Source organism: Malus domestica, chromosome 05, assembly GCF_042453785.1.
Source record: "Malus domestica chromosome 05, GDT2T_hap1".
NCBI classification, from domain to species: Eukaryota; Viridiplantae; Streptophyta; class Magnoliopsida; order Rosales; family Rosaceae; genus Malus; species Malus domestica.
The window spans coordinates 34,147,922-34,167,823 of record NC_091665.1 but is presented as its reverse complement, the minus strand read 5'-3'; the positions used below and the strand labels follow the sequence as shown (position 1 = coordinate 34,167,823).

General features: G+C 36.5%; 2 protein-coding genes and 1 pseudogene across 4 annotated transcripts; 1 reads left to right on the top strand and 2 right to left on the bottom strand.

The window, feature by feature from the left end:
- Positions 1-152: 152 nt before the first annotated feature.
- Positions 153-9,601, bottom strand: LOC103454491 (BTB/POZ domain-containing protein At1g04390). 3 transcript variants are annotated; one of them, XM_029102776.2, is made up of 12 exons: positions 9,282-9,601; positions 8,786-8,912; positions 7,930-8,434; positions 7,698-7,828; positions 7,161-7,594; positions 5,877-7,016; positions 4,919-5,071; positions 3,638-4,065; positions 3,021-3,178; positions 2,808-2,930; positions 2,467-2,551; positions 153-1,915 (listed from the first exon to the last, which is right to left on the bottom strand). In XM_029102776.2, exons 1-9 carry the CDS (start codon positions 9,392-9,394, stop codon positions 3,174-3,176), a joined length of 3,036 nt encoding a protein of 1,011 aa, XP_028958609.1. In that variant the 5' UTR covers positions 9,395-9,601; the 3' UTR covers positions 153-1,915; positions 2,467-2,551; positions 2,808-2,930; positions 3,021-3,173. The 3 variants fall into 3 exon arrangements, with proteins under 3 accessions (XP_028958609.1, XP_028958610.1, XP_070678717.1); XM_029102777.2 differs by having other exon boundaries at positions 3,641-4,065; positions 9,282-9,598; XM_070822616.1 differs by lacking the exons at positions 153-1,915; positions 2,467-2,551; positions 2,808-2,930; positions 3,021-3,178 and having other exon boundaries at positions 3,433-4,065; positions 9,282-9,598.
- On the top strand, positions 241-1,446 carry LOC103455172 (galactomannan galactosyltransferase 1-like; annotated as a pseudogene).
- A 3,859-nt stretch (positions 9,602-13,460) lies between the features above and the next one.
- LOC103454511 (T-complex protein 1 subunit gamma) lies at positions 13,461-19,591 on the bottom strand. Its single transcript, XM_008394098.4, has 13 exons — positions 19,403-19,591; positions 19,149-19,210; positions 18,473-18,545; positions 18,093-18,160; positions 17,829-17,898; positions 16,885-16,953; positions 16,669-16,740; positions 16,070-16,143; positions 14,798-15,460; positions 14,588-14,713; positions 14,287-14,391; positions 14,106-14,180; positions 13,461-13,861 (listed from the first exon to the last, which is right to left on the bottom strand). The coding sequence occupies exons 1-13, from the start codon at positions 19,425-19,427 to the stop codon at positions 13,673-13,675; spliced, it is 1,671 nt and encodes a 556-aa protein (XP_008392320.2). The 5' UTR covers positions 19,428-19,591; the 3' UTR covers positions 13,461-13,672.
- Positions 19,592-19,902: the final 311 nt, after the last annotated feature.

The window sequence follows — 19,902 nt, the reverse complement described above, 5'->3', positions numbered from 1 at the left end:
ACTCAAAGCCAACCATACTTGTTGGAGTCGGAGAGGATCAACACGTACTTTAACCTTCTTACCTCAATGACATAGCCCAACCTATGAAATAGGTGTGTACCAGATAACTTAAAAGTTGGGTGGCGGATGTACCTTCAGTTAGTTACTTGATGTACAGGATAAATTTTTCAATGTGCCGAGAATACGATCCATAAATTTTTCAATGTGCCGAGAATACAACCCGCTACACCAAGTGTCTAATACAATTGGTTGAAATATTTTTTCTTTCAAGTTTCCAACGACACATACTTCGACAAAACCAACACCTGGAGCAAATTTGCCCACGGCCTTGACTCAGGATATGACCCAGCTGAGCCTACATTCTATGATGATCCAAACTTCAGCTACTTGATTGGGCAACCTGTGGAAGACTGGGATGAGAAGCGCAAGAAGTGGCTGCTGCATCACCCTTCTTTCTCCGCTAGTGTACGTGATCGGGTTCTTCTTGTGAAGGGGTCTCAGAGCATAGCAAGCAGTAACCCAGTTGGTGATCATTTGCTGCTTCGGTTTTTCAAGAACAAAGTAGACCATTGCTGACCCCACGGCTATGAAATCTTCTACAACAATCTGGCGTTCCATTCAAAAGTGACTGGCGCCTGGGCCTAATTACCAACTCTCCGTGCTGCCATGCCGGCTCATCCTGAGGTGGAGTGTATGTGGTGGGTGGTCTCAGATGCGATTGTCATAGACATGGACTTCAAGCTCCCACTAGAGAGATACAATGACCACAACCTAGTTGTGCATGGGTGGTGGCATGAGATATACGACAAGCAGCTGGACGAGTATCAACACCGGAGTGTTCCTGATACGCAACTGCCAGTGGTCCATGAACCTCATAGAGGCATGGATCACCATGGGGCCACAGACCCCAGACTACGAAAGATGGGCGTAGATGCAAAATTCATTGATCAAAGGCAAGCAAATTTCAAATTCAGACGATCAATAGGGTCTGATTTATCTTCTAATAACACAGCAAGAAGGATGGGCAAACAAGACTTACGTGGAAGGTGATTACTACCAACACGGATACTGGTTAATAGTGGATGGTCTTGACACCATTACCAAACGATACATAGAGATTGAAAGAGAGGTGGACATGTTAAGGAGGAGACACGCGGAGAAAGTGAGCCAGTTCTATGGAACTATGAGAGACCAACATGTGAAGGATAAGGGATACTGGGAAGATGATCTCAGAAGGCCTTTTACCACGCACTTCACCAGGTGTCAACCATGCAACGGGCAACACAGCTCCGCCTACACTTGGGAAGCTTGTTGGAATGGGATGCAGAGGGGCCTTTAAATTTTGCAGATAATCAAGTGCTTAGAAGATTTGCCTTTGTGCATCCAGACCTGCTCAACTCCTCATTTGTGTCTCCCCTGCCATTTGATTTACCGGCAGCTGACTGATTGTTTGCCCATTCTGCAATTTGTACTCTTGCCATACTTTCAAGTTAGTACGGCATCAGGCCAGGTTCAGTCCTACTTCTTCCTCTTTCCTATATTTTCTTCCTTCCTTCACTCCTGTCATAATGGTGAAGACTTCCCTTCCCAGAGTTTTTCCATTCCATTAGGATCAATCTGTACGCCATCTGTTTTCCATTCCCCACCCTGACTATGAAGCACAGATATGGGAGATTTGGGAGCACGGGGGATATGGGAGCGTCAAAAATCAAAGAACTTTATCAAACTGGATCTAATGCTTTAAATGAAAGCATGACCCCAAGCCAACCAGGCTCCTCGCTTTGTGACGGTCAGGGGAGAAATGTCTACCGTACGCAACTATACCCTTGCTTTGCAAAGAGGCTGTTTGCACGGCAAACCCCTGGCCTTTTGGTGACAAAGGAGTTGACTTTCCATTGCGCCAAGGCTTGCCCTCCTTTAAAAGCATAAAACAATTAAAATCAATGTTACAAAAGAATTATCAAAGCTCTTTCGCTATATCAACTGATGAAAAACTGAGTGAATTAACCTATTCATTTTCTCACAAACAAAATTAGAGTTTGTCATCTTAATAGCAGAGTAACTCTGTGACCTGTGTCAACATTAATGTGAGGATTACCATTGATTTCAAAGTAACTTGGCTTGGAATTATGAAGACCCTCGTTTTTCAATCATGAAGACAGTGAACCCGGGATTTATGTGGGATAACTAGAGATATGGATAAATTGTCAACATTGTTTACCAATTTTAACAGTGATTTGTGTTTAAAATAATTAGCTTTAAAATAATTAGCTTGTTCTAGTTTATTTTAAACTAAGTAATTGAATATGTATTTTAATGCGTCTATCTATATTATCAGTACAAGAATATAGAAAACAAAATGACCAAGACAATTTTCATTTTCAAAACCTCCAAAATCTACATTTCAATAAAAATCACCTAATAAATCAGTTCTAAAACAGTGTTATTGAGATTGTGAGCTTCAACCTGCCAAGAAATGATGTATCTGATTCCGGAGAGCTGCAATCCTACTCGAGCTATGCTAATTTCACTTCAAGAGCAATGATGACACCTGCAGGAAAGAGAGCTCTAATGACAATGTATCACATGCACACTGTGCATACAATATTGCTGAAAAGCTGGACGGTTACAAAGCAGAATTTTATCAAACCAAATCTGATTTTATAATGAGGCAAAAGATTGAAAAACTAACACCAGATAGTTGACAATGAGTGTAATGACAAGTAAAATCAATGCTATAAGAGAATTAGAAATCTCAACAACGATCTTCGTCATATCATTAACTGATGAAAACTAAATGCCTTAACCTTTTCAATTTCAACTACAAAATTGAGTTTGTCATCAAAGTAGTGGGACTCTGTCAGCACCAAAGTGAGGATCACAATTTGACTCAAGCTAAGCTAATTTCACTTCAAAAGCAATGATAATGCCTGCATGAAAGGAAGGTGGAAGATCATTATTGTTTCTCATAACTGTTCTCCAGTAATTATCTGTTTTGCATGAGAGAGAAAATACTGAACTTAGAAGAGCGACCGGAAAATAATCACGGCTGAATGGTGAAGTTCCTACTACGGAGATCCATCCTCTACAGCCATGCTTCTTCCCTAGTGCAAAGGAACAACCTCTGTGTTGTAGACGGTAGACTGTTAATTTTAGGCATTTTGTCAACTCTGCTAACCTGCTTGAGATATATGCATTAGTAACAGAGAAATGTGGAGGAGTGAACATGCTAGGTGACATGCTGACATTATGAAACACAAAGCAATACATTTGAAGGATTAAAAATACAGTTTTACTTTGACCCTAATTTGGCGCTGACAAAAGAAAGAAATATCTACAAATGCCTTATCTACAGCTGTTCTCTCACTATCCCCATCCCCGTCCCCACCACCCCTCCCCACATATGAACATACAAAACAAAGAACAAGAAAATTGTACTACTCAAGCAGCCAATCCCTTATGTCAAAAAGAGACCATGCCCTTACTTTAAAATCTACAAAATCTTTTCTGAAAAGAGAGCATAAGAAAATTGGCAGAATTAGCATTTGGTTGCACAACAAACTCTCCAAAAGTAGTCTATTTCACATTTTCATATCTTTTCAATCATCTACGTAGAAATAAAATCAACATTGATTACCACCCTGTTGAGAGAGATGAACAGAGGCTGCACGAATCATCTCAACCAGCATTTCATCAAGTGCGTCGAGTTCACCAGAATCACACAGTTGGCGATATAAAGGGGCTGCATAAGTTGCTGCAACTTCGGCCAACTTCCACAGAGAAAAATTGGCAGCAATTTGTAGTATCTTAATAGACAACTCTTTGGCAGAACTGAGAGTTGATATGATCACATCGAAGCATGCTGTCTGAATATCTTCCATGAGCCAGAACTCAGAAAGCCAACAGAGCTCTACATATGGCTGCAGCTCATGTAACTTTTCTTCGGTGTCCATATTATTCCATAAACATCCAGAGGGAGGCTTTGGCAGCTTACCACAATAGAAGCAGTTGACTAGTTTAACCATTGCTTCCCAACTAATAGAGCTCTTTATGGTTTGTGAATGGCTGCAAGTGTTAAAAAAACATTTAAGGGAGAGTATCATTCTGATATATTGCAACAAGTATGCAAAACAAAATCCGGTAAAAAGAAAGGATATGTTATACTTTTGATAGAAGTGATTGAATAAACTAGCATCCAAAATGCCAAATTTTTCAAAGTAAATCAATGATAATTGCAGTTCAGATGTGAAACTAATTTATAAAGAATCCAAAACCTAGGCATCACCTTTGCACCATCCCACACAAACCCTGACAGAAGGTACAAAGGAAAAACAAGCACCGCCACTGATGTTGTTGCACTTAAATACTCAGATATGCAAACGCAAAAGAAGGCCAATGTCTCCCATAAGAAGAGTAAACAGTAGCCACAGAATCTGGTTAGCATCATACCTCTCATCTTCAAACTATTTGCTTTAACAAAGATAACAAATCATTTTTTACTATTTCCTATTGACTACCTTTCCTTCCTTGAGAAAAAGGTAACAGGATAAGCCTGACAATCTATAAACAGTTTCAATGAAAAGATGGTTAATAGCATGCTATCTAACAACATTTAAAATTGTTTGAAACAATGGAAGTTCATTAAAGATGTGTATACCAATATGAACAATTTGACATGCAACAACAATTATAATACCACCGCATTTTTATTACAAGAGCATCACATCCCAAAAAAGATGACAATAACCGCTGGAAATCACTTTTACCATAAGCCAATTTGAGGAACCACTTTTCAAAACCTCTTCATACAAGTTAACGAGATAAATTTTGCAGTACATTAAACTGTATAGTTTATTGCTTTCAATAAGAGGATGTGTGTATATGTGTGCTTTATATATGGAAAGAGAATTGCAAGCACCTCTCTTGCATTCCTGACTGTAACAAGGCCCGCAAATAATCACAACTTGATGACAAAATAACTTTGTGAACGTGCATATGTGGCACCGAGCGAAAGCAAATACCACATGTCCAGCCCAAAAGCTCAGTTGTCTTAGCTTCTAAGATGACATCTCTGAAACCAAAACCAAACAAATATTACTAACATGAATCGGTACATTTGGAAAACCAACCAGAAGCATGAAGTTGGAATGCAAAATAAGTGAACTACTAAAAACTCGTTTATAATCCAGTCAATCATAATATACATGAAAATCCTCAACCCAATAAGAGAACCTTTAGACAGGACTTGGAAAAATAATGCCGATGTTGGGTAATCTAAAACCATTCAAAATACTCTACAGATCGCTTACTAATTCCTTGTATATATGTATAAAAACACATGTACATTTTCTTTCTGTTTTTCAGAGTAAGGGTGAGAGGAGAAAGACAACTGAGTTAAGAAGGAAAAGAGTGAGAGCAGATAACAATTATATGATTGCAACTAAATACCATTTCAAACAGTTTCAAAGTTGATTAGAAAACCACTATCTATATTCTTCCCCCCTTCTCACTGACATCTCTCATCTCCTTCTCCCCTCTCCCAACACAAAAACCAACTTTACCATACAGGCCATTAGCTTCTTAGAATGTGTATCGAGAGTCTGTAGTGATATTTCAATCAATAATTATGCATACACAATAGAGCACCTTAAATGTTTTACTGGCTTGACTACACAGTTTCCCCTGTATTGTCAAACCAAGACAGCCTTATATTCAGAGAACAACATCTAGAGATTCCTATATGAACCACAGTAAATGCACTCTTTCTAATGGAGAAACAAACGTGAAACATAGAACTACATATACAAAGGGGTTAAAAACAATTGTTATGTGAGTGTGATGCAGCAAAACACAGATATTAAAGTAGGAAGCCATACGAGAAACGACACCCAGACAGACGAAGAGCTGCACTAAGATCAAGGCTGGGGTGAGCAGAGCCCCACTTGGGACGTTTCCTATAAAGCATCTGTAACAAAGACTGTAGATTACAACGTTTGGCAAGAGTCCTCAACTTCTTTACAAGTTCTTGTCCTGCTTGTAGATATCCCAAATAGATATACTCCAACAACATAACCAACGCTTGGTGATCAACATGAACAGATAACCTTATGTCTTTACAGAACTTTTTACAGATTTCCATAGAGCATGTCACTGAAGATTCATCACATGTTACCTCGCTGGGAAACAGCACTTCAGAAGGCAACAATGATGGACATTGAGTTGCAAGCACAACACCATGGACCCTCAAACACTCTCCATTTGCAAGAATGAGTTGTATGTCAGCATAATCCTTCTCAGTAAGTGCCTTGCCAATCTTTTTCCCAAGTTTACTTGGAAAACCATAATATCCAAAATAACTAAGAACATATGCAGCATACCATTGCACTCCAGGAGTACGACTGTTGTTACAGATATCCTGAAGTTCACTAACAAGTTGAGCTTCTATTGGTCTCATCTCACCAGAAGTTTGGTCTAGGTTATTTCCTAAGCATCCCCAATGCTGTATCCACTCAGCCAGCCCCCACAAACTGTAAAACAAAAGAATGTCTTTGCCTTCCCAGTCTTCTGCAGAAACCCAACAGCAAATCCTCTCATGGAATGGATTATGCAGATGAGGAGCAAAGCTTGATCTTTCTAAATGGAAATTATTAGTTAAGCACCACCTTATAAAAGCCAATAATGTTTTTACACATTTTTTACCTGAGACTTGGTACTGTGGCAAAGCTGAATAGCATGCTAATCCCATTAAATAAACAATAATTTGGAGTTTATCTGGAACTCCAAAATAATTCCCAGATGACAAATTATTTAGGAAACCCAGTAAGGTTTTCAAATACTCCCCTCCATCTAGTCCTAGTATTTCGGACAATATGAATCTGGTCTTCGACGCAATGTATTTACAGGGTGAATAAATCATCATTGAAACTGCCCTTGTAGCCGATTCACGTCTGAAGGCACCAGCAATATCATTTTCATATATTTTATGCCACTTTTGAATTGCATCAACAAAGGTCAAACTATCAGAGAATACAGACAATGCAAAATTAGAAAATTAACAACCATATATAAGACATTAACTAAAATGGTACCTGCAGGATCACAAATTCTTTTTAATTAAAAGTATGGAAAATGAGTAGGGTTTTTTTCAGGATGAGCCTTACCAAGCACATGTGATGAGGATGTTAATATAGATTTCCCTTTCAGGGTTGAAATCCTCCCCACAATGTATTGCAAGCCATCCAAGAATATCCCAGATATAACTCCTCAGAACAAGAAGATAATTGGCATTGAGACCCTCCTTGGCAATAACCATTTGCTCATCCAATGACATGGAACATTTGTATGGTTGGTTGTGAAAATTTTCAAGGAGAAGATCAAGAAGGATTTTGTCAATCCCTTGTTTCCACATATAAATGTGATGCTCCCCTTCCCAACGAGTTATCAGAGCCAAGCGACATGCCTCCTCTAGCAAAGACATCTGGTCATTGCTGACCTTTCTAGAATGTGAGTTCCACTCACTCATTCCAGAAATTATGGCTTTGATGATAGGTTTGTAACCTAAGCTCATCATTAGTAAGCATATTTCTTCATTTATCTGAAACAAAAACCGTTGAAAGACAACAGAGTTAAAAAATAGTTATGACCCTTTAACTATTGCAACAGGATATCTTATAAGGAGACCAAGATAGAACTAACACCACTAGGCACTGGGCTAACTTGAATCCTTCAATGCGAATTGAGTGTGGATGAGAGTTGTCCATGCATTGCACCATCTGTTCGAGGATCTCTCCACTTTCCAATACTTTTTTGGCCCCAATACCACATAAAGCTGAAAAAAGTAACAGAAGCTTAATCCAAACAGTCAAGAATATAAGCTAATAAATAAAATTTAAACATAAAATTAACTTTTCATGATTAAAAGTTTAATACCTAAAGAAGAATACAACTTCAAAACTGCAACTTTTTCATCAATATCTAGCTTTAACATTTCATTTAAGCCATTCATCAGTTTAGTATCACTCCAAACAGAAAACCTGGATGACGGCCACCACCATAGTATTGTGCTCAAAAGTAAAGCCATCTGTTGGAAATATTTCAGTGTCTTTGTACATCCAGGAAAAAACCGTAAATTACTGACAACTTGAGATACACTTTCTGTTTTCCTAAGAATTTCCCAAACGTCTTTCTCACTCTTGGTACTGAGGTTTGAAAGAATAAGATTCAATGCTGTTGCAGATAAAATAGCTACTTCTGTTTGGTGCGAAGATAACAAAGATGACAAAGGATTAACAAGCTCTAACACATAAAGCTGCAGTACTGATTTGGGGAAAATACTGACTAATTTTACTGTCACATCCGCTGCCATCCTCAACATGGATCCATTGTCAGATTGAAGCATCCAAACCAATGCGCCAACAATGTCAACAACTGAAGCCTGAAAATCGATGGAAACAATGATGAGAATATGTATAAGTGCAATCAGATACAGCTCAAAACTGATACAAATTACGATGTGGCTCTATAGAATTTTAGAAACATAATGTATCCTCCAAAAACTTGGAAAGGAAACAGAATTTTCAAGAGATGGCGCACCAGTCACCACCAATACAGTGCCTTCCACTCAACTTGTTTTCCCCAAAATTTTCTTACCAAGGTTTCGATATTCCATCTCTAACAATGCGATACAAATAAAATTGATGATCAAACTAAATACAACAGCCAGCATGAACTGAACAAATAACAGACTAAATCGTTTGCTCCTCTAAAAAGATGGATATTGTTATACCTTCACATGTGGATGGTGCCGCGTATCCCCAGAAACAGAATCGAGAAATGCAGCTATTGAGTGGAGCACATGTCTTTGTATCTCGATATCGACACACTGCCATTTTTTCACCTTGTCGTGATTAATTCTGCAAGACACAAGCCAGGTCAGGAAGAACATTCTACTGTTTAGTCAATTAGCTATAACAATCAACACATTAACTATGTAATTCCCCGATCAACAAGATTTTACGCTTTCGACTCAAATGCCTCACATCCAAATTAAAACAAAATATTAAATTTCTGGGCTCTCCTAGTTTATGAGCTCTTGTCTTGTGCATGCTTCCCTTCCCTAATTGTTAGTTGGAAGCTGCAAGTGGGTTTTTTAAGGGGCAAATTCTACCAATGATTCCTAACACTTGAAATCAAAATCCAAAATCCAAAATCCAAATCAAGAAATGGTTGAACTTCCATACAAAACCCTAGAGAGAGAAAACTTTGAAGGATAGGAGACTGACCTGGTGCCGAGGTTCAGAGCATGATTGAGACGCTGATGGAGGGTGCAGGTGTGACCGGTGAGGCCCTTATTACTATTGTCTGCAGTTCCCTGCTTTGAAATTGAAGGTCTCATCTTTCCTTCCTCTCTGAGTGCTGGCTCTTCGTCTACCTCAAATTTCAGATAAAGCTAGCTTTGGTTTGATGATGCCCAATTGGAATTTGGATCCTCAAATGTTTCTGGAATTGCCGCTACCGCCATGGCCAGAAACCTTCCTCTTTCCCTTTTTTTTTTTTTTTTTTGTTTTTACCCAATTAAAAATCCGTTATCATTGTTCTCAACCTATCCAAACGTGCAACTATCATCCTTTAACTAAAAATTCATTATTATTAATCCCTTAATTTTAATCAAACCAAAGAAATTATTCTCTAATTTTAACTCAATTGAATCAATAGTTTCTCAACTTTAATCCAATTGTAATAATCGTCATTCCAACATAATTCATTTTGACAATATTACGATGAAGTTGACAAAAATAACTATAGATACATGTTTTGATAAGTTAAATGATCCCAATTGTAGCAATGATCATTCTAACATAACTTATTTTGACAAAATTCTAACGAAGTTGACGAAAATGATCGTAGTTACATATTTTAATGGGTTGAAGGACCAATGATAATGAATTTTTAGTTGAATGATCATTATCTAATTTAATTAAAGTTGAGAGATATTTTTGCAATTTACTTTTTTTTCTCCTTTGTCAAAATTAAGCGAGGTGGGCCTTGGGCCACTACTCCTCTAGTCGGCCCAAACTTATGGCTACTTTTTGTTTTTGTTTTTATTTCATTTTTTATATTATATTTTAAATGAAATGCATTTTGGTCCATTTCCATTTTGTTTCAGTTGTTTTAATTTTGTCAAATTGGTTATTGTTTTAATGATATATGACATAGGTTTAACCATGTTAGCCAGAAATTGTGTGCAATGTTGCACATTAAATTTGCATCGTCTCCTTTCTAGTTATCCTTTAAATGCCAACGTTGCAAAAAATTAATCAAATTTGAAATCTTTTAATCATCTGATGATGATCCAATAAATGGACAAATGATGATGCATATTATATTCATTTAAACACCATAATTTTAACAATGTTAATTAAACGCTTCTATGAATATGTTACTTAATATTCATATCGTCGATTTGAACAATTTGAATTATGAAACTTACATGTTGGATAACGTAAGTATTACATGTACTGCACTTACCATCATAAAATAAAACACGTTCTAGACATGCACTCGTAATATCAAGGTTAAGACGAAGCCAAACCAAGGCCAAAACATAGGTTAATCTGCAAGGGTCAAAACAAAATAGCCAGTCACTTGTATACCCAACAAGGCATATTGTAAAATAGAACTGTTCTCCGAATTCTTTTTCTTATTATGTAATTAAATTTTGTTAACTTTAACGAAAAACTTCCGGTACTATTTACTTTAACAAAAAACCACATTTTTACACTAAAAAGTCAATCATGGTACTATTCACTTTTACCCTTTATTTTGTCTTTATCGTTAAAACTCAAAGTTTTCAAATCATTTTAATTAATTTTTCCTTAAATTTTACTCATAACAACATTAACATTAACATGAATTAAAAAAAAATACACTGCTTGAAAATAATATCACGAAACATAAAGAAACAAAAAAAAAATACACCGTAAATAAATAAAATACACCAACCCAATTTTACGATCCATCACCAACTCCACAAACTTATCATTGGGATAAAAAAAACACCAATAAACCTCATCCATAATAAGGAAGTCCAACCATGGACGGAGTCACCATATGTCTACTGAGAGCAACTGCTCCCACTGAACTCTTTTTATTTCTACAAAACTGTAACTTAAATCTCAACTCAAAATACCCTCTCACGCTTTTGAGCTATGTAATTTTTCCATTAACTAATGATTTATAATTTTATCGTTCAAAACACCAGTTACTCAAAATCATGTTGTCCAATAAAATAATAACATTGTACCAAAATTATAATTTAATTTCCTCATTCGAAGTAGCCCTCACAAAAAAAAAAATTCTAGCTTCGTCCACGAGTTCAACCCATATTTTACGTCGTCAAATTGTCTCCAAAGTCTTGCGTCAGATTGTCTCCAAAGTATCAATATTGTGAAACGTTTTGTATTTTATTTACAAAATTTTATTTATATATGGTAGGAAAACAACTTCCTTCATGGTCTTTGTCAATGTTGGTTATAAAAAATTGTCCAAGATCTTTACCAAAATATTCATATCCAATCTTGGACAACTTCATCCTCTTCAGAATTTCATTTCTTTAGCCTTTTGTTTTTCTTTACTTTTAGTCCAAAATCATGCTCAGAAAGGGAAGTAAAAATTAAGAGCTTTCATGCTTTAAAAAAATTAAGAGCTTACAGCTTAAAACATAAAACAAACACAAAAGGGATGCAGAAAAATATGAGGAGAAAATAAAAGAAAAAAAAATTGGAATAAACATGCATCTATCTACTTAGTACTAAGAGCAGGAGGAGTTTTCTTGGGAAATTTAGCACTATCAGCAGGAGGAGTTTTCTTGGGAAATTTAGCACTATCAGCAGCAGATCCCGGGCCGCCTTCTCGTTTCGTAAGATCGGGTTTATGCTGCTGCATCTGGGATCGATCATTGCTAGAATCTTCATCACGAGGCTGAGCCTTGGGAATGTTACGAGCGCTGGAGAAGAGATCGACAGGCTCCGACTCGGCAATCTTGCCTCCTTCAAGAGGAGTCCCATGCTTGTACGCAGTCCTCACAGCTTCGTCTTCATCAAGCCTCGCCTGCGAAGTCGCATACTTTATGTCGTCCTTGCTCTTTGACATTCTTTCACTTCTCTCTATCTAGGGCTCAGACTGAACCGCATGAGAAATGCATGAGTCGGTTCTGATGACCTGCTTTCATTTATAAGCGTGTTTTGTATCAGTACGTGGCAGATTGGCTTAAGATGAGTGTGACAGCTATACAATTCAACTTAACACGTGGTGTTTTTGTTTCCGCGAAGAATTTTTACGACACGAGTATACTATTAGTATTGCGTTTGTGCAGACAATGTTATACTATTATAAGTAAGTTTTTCTTGACATAACATTGTATTATTGAATTAGATATAATATAATAAGTAAGTTTTTCTTCATATAACATTGTATTATTGATTCAGAACTCTATTGTGTACTAAGTCAATGTACCATGGAAGTTCTTGTTTGCTCTTTCCATTTGACATAGTGATGTGGCGCCCGACGTATTTACTTATGAGAAATGAAAATTTGAGTTATTTTGATTTTTGGTAAGTGTTATAATCTAAGTGAACACCTTTTTTCTTACTCTTTATTTTTTTGATATTATGGTGACTAATTCAAACAGACAAGACTAAAGACGGTGAGAATTTAAACTTTGAAAGCAAGTATTCATAAATGGATTTAAACTAAAATATTACTAGCCTAAAAGAAACAAAACAGAGTGACTATTTATCGTCCAAATTCTTCTCTCCTTTTTTGCTCTCCTATATGAACGGTTACAGCTCACGATTAAATTGTTAATATTTTGTATTGACTTGTTTATTAAGAAAAAAGAAAAAATAAAAAGGGAAAGACACAGAAGAAAGTGAGACAGAAGGGAAGGAAACGAAGGAAATTTAAAAGGGAGAATGATTGAGGATTCTCTCTGGATCCTCTTTGTGAGAATCTCAAGAATTCGTGAATCATATTCGTTTATTGTACATCGTACGATCAGAAATTATTTTTAATTTTTTTTATTTAAAATTGAAATAAACAATACCTGATAAAAACTGATCGCAAGATGTACAGACACAATTCACAGTTGAGGATCCAGATTCGAAAGAATCATGCTTGAAAAATGCACCACCACCTTTGAAACCCTTATCTCTCACGAACGGCCGAGTTCGACCTCACTTTCCTCAAAGACCAAATCTCTGTCACTAATTACTATGTTTAGTTAGCGATAACATTATTACATGGACTTAGTTATGTGTAAAGATCAAATCTTCATCTTTAATTACTGTCTAATTAGTGACAACATTACTACGTGGGCTTAATTCTGTGTTGTGTGCGTTCATTTGTAAGCTCTGTGTAATTTTAGGTCGCTTAAGATGATTAATTTTTGTTAGCTACAAGCAAACACAAAACGTCGACATATTTTAAGCCGTTAGATCAAAATCCAACTGTCACCAGTTACCAATTTTAAACATCCAACGATCAATTGTGCGACGAGGGTTCAAAATATCCTCATCAAACTCAGAATGCTCCTTCTCTTTCTTCTTGAAAGCAAAACTAAATTCAAATCGAGAAGACGTCGAGAAGCATATGCTAACCCCCGTCTTCTCGATTCTCACTCGGGTATCATTTGCTCGTTATCAGCATCGCCTTCTGTTTCAACTTGAGGCTTTGAAGGAGCTTTGGAACCAGGAGGCTGCTTCTTCTTAATCCCGCTCACAATGTCATCGATTCTGAGAAGTAGGCAAGCGGATTCTATGGCTGTTTTAAAGGTCTGAGCCTTCACGTTGTACGCATCCCAGATCTGACATGTTAAAATTAAGCAATTAACAGCCTTACACACTAGAAATTTGATGTTCAAGACTTCGCGGATATGCTCAAATCGTAGCTAGTCACATTTATTTTAGTAATAAGCAGGGTTACAGCAGTTGCCCTCACATGGGCGCTGTCAAAATATGCACCAATCGCCCAACGAACTCGAATATTGTCAAAGTAAAAAGAGAAAGAAAAGAGCAACGTAATTATGGAACTAAAGGAGATCCACGCACCTTTTTCTCTTTCACGTCAGTTATTGCACCAGTGTTTCCGTCTATGCCAATCCATGCATTTTCACCATTCGCATGCTATGGAAAGAAATTGTAATTTAGATAAAAATAAAATGCATCAGAAGAGATACATAAATGATAGTAATACTAGAACAGAACAACGCCATACAGTAAAGATTCAAACCTTTCCCTGCAGCGCCGTCATAGTTCTAATCACATTAACACCACAATTCTGAGCCAAAGTTCGTGGTATAGCCTCAAAAGCTATAGCAGCAGCTTCATACGGCCACTGTTTTACCATCAAAACACAAATGTAAAGCCACAGCTAATTCTTAATCTCCAATATGTCAAAAGCATGTGAACTCAAGCAACAGAGGTTCTTAGTCTTAGTGTTCATCTTTCTATTTTCACGAGGAGTTCTCCAGATTCTTGGACCAGTTTACACAACAGATACAAAACTTTTAGATGAGGAAAAGTGCGCTTACCTTTTCGATACCATCTACAGATGAACTCTTTTGCTTCAATGTTGCAGATACAGTTAACTCTGTAGCACCACCACCAGGAACAAGTTTTGGATTTTTGAGGATGTTTCTTGCTACTGACATAGCATCCTACAACAAAGTAATGAATAAATAACAAATTTCACATATTATATTTACTTCCACGTAATGGGATAAAAAATATAACCATCATACCTGCAAATTTCTTTCCACTTCATTTAAGAGATCCTTACTAGGGCCTCTTAAGAGTATAGTACATGCTTTGGGATCTTTGCAATCAACAATGAATGCAAAAAACTCATCACCAATTTTCTTGACCTCAAATAGCCCAGCCCCTGTACCAACATCAGACTCTTGCAATTCATCTGGTCTGTTAACAATAACTGCCCCACAGGCCTTAGCAATTCGGTTATTGTCTGTTTTTCGCAACCTCCTGATTGCACTGACGCCAGCCTTGCTTAGGTAATGGCATGCCAAGTCACTAAGCCCCTTTTCTGTAATAACCACATCTGGCTTAAACTTCAATATCTGCACGCAGAGGCTCTCGATGTATTCTTCTTCCAATTTTAGTAGGACTCCCCAATCTTCTTCTTTAAGTAACTCAGCATTTGTTTGGTTCTCGCCCTTCTTATACTCAAGAGGACAATCAAGAAGAATGATCCTTGGGTTAACAATCTTTCTTCTCATTTTTCCAGGTGCGATAACATCTTTGTTAAACATTACTCCTTTCAGAACCATTGAATCTTCCAACTGGCCACCAGGAACCTTCTCAACCTTAATGTACTTTTTGATATCCACTTCTCGCAGACCCTGGCCAAGGTCCACCCCGACTATTGTGGTGGCATCAAGCGCTAAATCCTACAAGAACACAACCCAATTTATGGTCAGTCATGACTCATGAGTGAGTTCATAGTAATTTGTCACTAGAATGATAGAATCAGATCTGAAGAGCGAATATCAATAGTCCAAGTAATTGATTCTCATTGCAAGGCGGCTCATTCAAATGCAAGACATAATACATAACCAATAACATTGAAAACTATGAAATCAATGCAGTAATTTTCCACTTAGAGACGCAAAGTAATACGTTCGTATAGAGTTAACTTGCAGGCAAGAGGCCACAGCATATCTATCAAATATTCTAACGTGATAGACAAAGTTAGTTTATCTTAATTGTATAATAAATAAAGGAAAAAAATACAAACGTCTGGAGTCAAGAATAAAAGTTAGAAATCCATGGTTAAACCTCACTTTTAGTTTAAATATGATGTTCATCTCTCTGAACTACAAAGCTAAAGCTAATAAGTATCGACTCTTTTTTGAAAATATTTTCCTTGACAAAATCTTAAATTTTTCTCAGTATATCCTTCATAGGCCACTTTACCTAGATGAAGAATCATAACACCTGGAAACCAATAAACAAGAAGAAATAACTAAATGCAAAACCTTTATTTAAACAGTGCTTACAGCAATTAAATCCCCAAACTGACTAGTGAACTTTGTACCGATACAACTCTTGACCAGCCCCAACATTGTTGCACCTGCCATGGAAACCATACATAAGTAACATGCCAAAATTGCTAGCTTAGCATTTCAAATAATTGTTAATCAAGGTAAATTATTATCACACAGGATATTCAATCACTGACAGGTTTGCAATCATAACAATGAGTGTTATCATCGGCAAGAGCTGCCACTGAAAATTCTACCATTCCCGACCAATTATGCTGTTTTGATTCCTTAACACACTCACAATATGAATTCCTAATTCAATCTAAGTGAAACTAACATAAAAGAGATGAAATAAAGGTTACAGCCACAATTGCTAAACGAAAATTAAGCTATGCCTATTCCCCAATTTTTCCTAAGCAAAATCTGCGGCTGCAACATGAATCCCACGAACCTGATTGAGCACAAGGAATAGTGCCCTGAGTTTATTTCTATGTTTCAGTCTTATGCATGCCGTTACATTCTCACAAAAGTTAGATTAAATGAGAGCAAGAGACCCAATACAAAAATAATCGGAATATAATTTGATGATGTAGAAAGAAACCAAAGGAACTTACGATCCTTCACATCAATGTCCATTGCTATTTTGTCAAGAACAGCAATAGCATCCTCCAGCGCTTTGTTGTAGGCTACAACGAAAAAACAGAAAATTTAAAAAACATCGAAACAAAATAATTAGAAAAAGAATAAATCGTAAACCAAAATCAAATCCAAAACTTTACATGAAAGAAAAATCAGAAGGAAATATGTTATCGTTATTTCTTTCAACTTACCTCGGCAAATAACAGTTGGATGATAGTGCTTGTCAATAAATGCTTCTGCAACATGGAGCATCTCACCAGCTACACCAGATTTCATTCCAAATGTAAGACATAGAGCAAAGTTCATGTACACATATACTACTGTTGTAACCTGTTCAGTAAATAGAAAAGTACACAATCTTCCTCAAGCTTACTAAATTCCATGATATATATTATTATCAAGTTAATCCCGTCATCTTTGTATAAATTACTTATATACCATGCAATGTAGAGCACAAAATAGATTTAACAAACATAATAGGGATTTTAGCATTAAGCCTCCAAATACAACATTTGTTAGCAATAAATACCTACTTTAATTCTACTTATTTTTTAAGTCATCAACTTCCGTTGTTGTATAGCTTTAAGTCCTCAATATGCTGGACCATTTTAGCAATCAGCCCACATTTTTTTTGTTGACTTGACCTCAATTTTGGCCCTAAAATTTATCAATAAGCCCATTAAAGGCTAAGAAAACAAGAATTTGTAAGGTTTTCTCTAAAACTTGAAGTTATAGGGTTTTTACAGGGAGAAATGCTAGCAATCTTTGCACTTGAACCTTTTCACTTCTTCACTTGACACGTGTCATTTTTTACATAAAAGCAAGACATTTGATGCCCTTGAAATTATATTTTCTATTTTTCATTATTAATTCCTAGCCAAAAGCATTAAGGTCTTTTTTTGTGTAAAAAAATGACACGTGTCATTTGAAGAAGTGAAAAGGTCCAAATGCAAAGGTTAGTGCACAGGTTGCTAGCACTCCCCTTTTACTAGTCACCCCTATTTATTAATTGAAGACAATTTATTTTGCTCCATAAAAAGATTGAACAATAATATATGCCAATAAGTCACAAGTATATATTACATCCTTAAATGAACTTTGAGTTGCATGTAGGTAAATAATGCTAAAACCATACCAAGGACAATGACAGATGTTGTTCCATCGCCTACTTCTTCATCTTGTGTGCGACTTAATTCAATCATTGACTATCACCAAAAATTTCAAAAGAGCAAAGGTAAGAATGACAAAGAAAATGAGAGGGAGGAGAGGGGGTTCATATAAAAGTAAAGGATCGACAAGAAAGAAAATGCAAAACTAGATAGGGAACAGAAGTTTTTGAACCAAAAAGATTAAACAAAAATAAAATCCAGAAAGGAACAATTTGAGACAAATATCATGCCTTTGCTGCTGGGTGAGCAAGATCCAATTCACGCAGAATGGCATTTCCATCATTAGTCACTACAATTCCTGTCAGAAACAAGGGTAACATGTTAGTGTATTGCAAACTCATCAAGACCCAAACGAAAGCCATGGGGATAATAGATGCATGAAATAGTTACATCACCCGTAACATCAATCTAAACTTTACTTAATTGCAAATAGAAATGTAAAAGAACTTCTTTGATTCAAAATAATTTAATCACATGAACAAACATGCCGCCACGTAAAATAAGGGTTTACTGCGTTGTAAAAACTGAGGGAAAATAAATCATTATATTCAATTTCAACAAAAATACAGAAACAACGATAAAACTTATCAGACCGCGAGAAAAGAATTACCTCCACTAGCGTCAAGTAGCATCTTGAGCATGGACCGAGGACCCAAGGTTGTCCGGATTATGTCAGCAACGGCCTGTAATTATCAAAATGCTTAACATTTGTACGTTCATGAGACTCGAAGTGCTAATAGTCTGACAAGTATCCACAGTGGAAGCATAATAATATCCTCTTGAAAAGAAAATACCATTGACAACTGAGACCCTAAATGCTTAGAATTCTTTTGTAAGAAAATACTAAACATTTCACAGTTAGAAGGTTAACACTCCTGGCAACTCATCCAGAAATTAATACATTCGAAACAAATACTAAAACATACATTTTCAGATGAATTTCAATTCAATTCAGTTTTCGCTAACCTTGTTCACAAAACCCAAACTTACAACAGCATCTTATTTTGTAAGTCATTCACCAAATACTGAGCTAGATTGACCAAAACAAGCCCAACATACCACATCACGTGAAAAAAAAACCTTATTTATAGACTTTTTCAAATTTATATACTTGATTGACATACGAAAGTAAACACCATCAACAAAATTAGATTCAAATAAACATCTCTCCAAGACTTGATCACTTAAAACCATTATTTTCCCTTAAACGAACAAAACTATTTAGGATACATTTCAATCCAAAATAATATTTTTAGATTCGTAAACCCAAATGCCCTTAATCTCACCTTCGATGCCTGGATATTTCCATGGTGTACTTTAGTCCCCGACTCACGCTTCAATGAATCTTCTGCTCAGATAAGTTCAAAACAGCAAAAATAAGCAAATGGGTTTTCAAAGGAACACAAATCATAACAAATAAAAAAAAAAAAAGGCAGAAAACGAGGTTTTCAGAAACCCAAATGAAAGATCAACTCAAAAACCTAAACTTCAAAGCAACCGCAAGTTAAGGGGGAAAAGGAAAGAAGGGAAGAGAGCTTACTGAGGACGAGCACTGGGGCTTGCATGTTGATGGCGAGATCTGTGTGAAACTGTGGAGTGTGTGGAGGAAGGAAGAAGAAGGAGAAGAAGAGAAGAAAAGAGAACAGAAGTCCGGAGAGGGTTTTATGCGAGGGAAACGCCGAAAGTGAGATTTTAGCGAAACCCTGGTAGTGCGAAATAGGTCTGCAAAATGGGACGGAGCGACCCGGTTGATCCGAGCCGATGCTCAATTGGGCTTTAAAAGTCTTTCTAAATTTCAGGCTGAATTATGTTGGCCCAAAACGGATTTTTTTTTTTTTTTTATGGCTAATAGAAAACGAACACTAGTTAGTTTGCTACTAAAGTTGAGTAGGAATTCTTAATTGAAAAGTTTTAGCCGATTCACATAACTTTGTATTTATGATCAAAATCGGTTTTAATTGTAAATCCCTATAAAGATCATTGATCTCATATTTGGACAAGCGTTGCCTATCTCATGTAGATGTCATCTATTAGGTAATA

Coding starts and splice junctions, on each gene's coding strand:
- LOC103454491 (XM_070822616.1), bottom strand. CDS start 9,394: ATGAGACCTTCAATTTCAAAGCAGGGAACTGCAGACAATAGTAATAAG. Junction 8,435..8,785: donor GGCACCATCCACATGTGAAG/GTATAACAATAT, acceptor ATCGATTTTCAG/GCTTCAGTTGTTGACATTGT. Junction 7,017..7,160: donor ATCCTCATCACATGTGCTTG/GTAAGGCTCATC, acceptor ATTCTCTGATAG/TTTGACCTTTGTTGATGCAA.
- LOC103454511 (XM_008394098.4), bottom strand. CDS start 19,427: ATGCAAGCCCCAGTGCTCGTCCTCA. Junction 19,211..19,402: donor AGCCCCAGTGCTCGTCCTCA/GTAAGCTCTCTT, acceptor TTATCTGAGCAG/AAGATTCATTGAAGCGTGAG. Junction 17,899..18,092: donor TTGCTCACCCAGCAGCAAAG/GCATGATATTTG, acceptor TTTTGGTGATAG/TCAATGATTGAATTAAGTCG.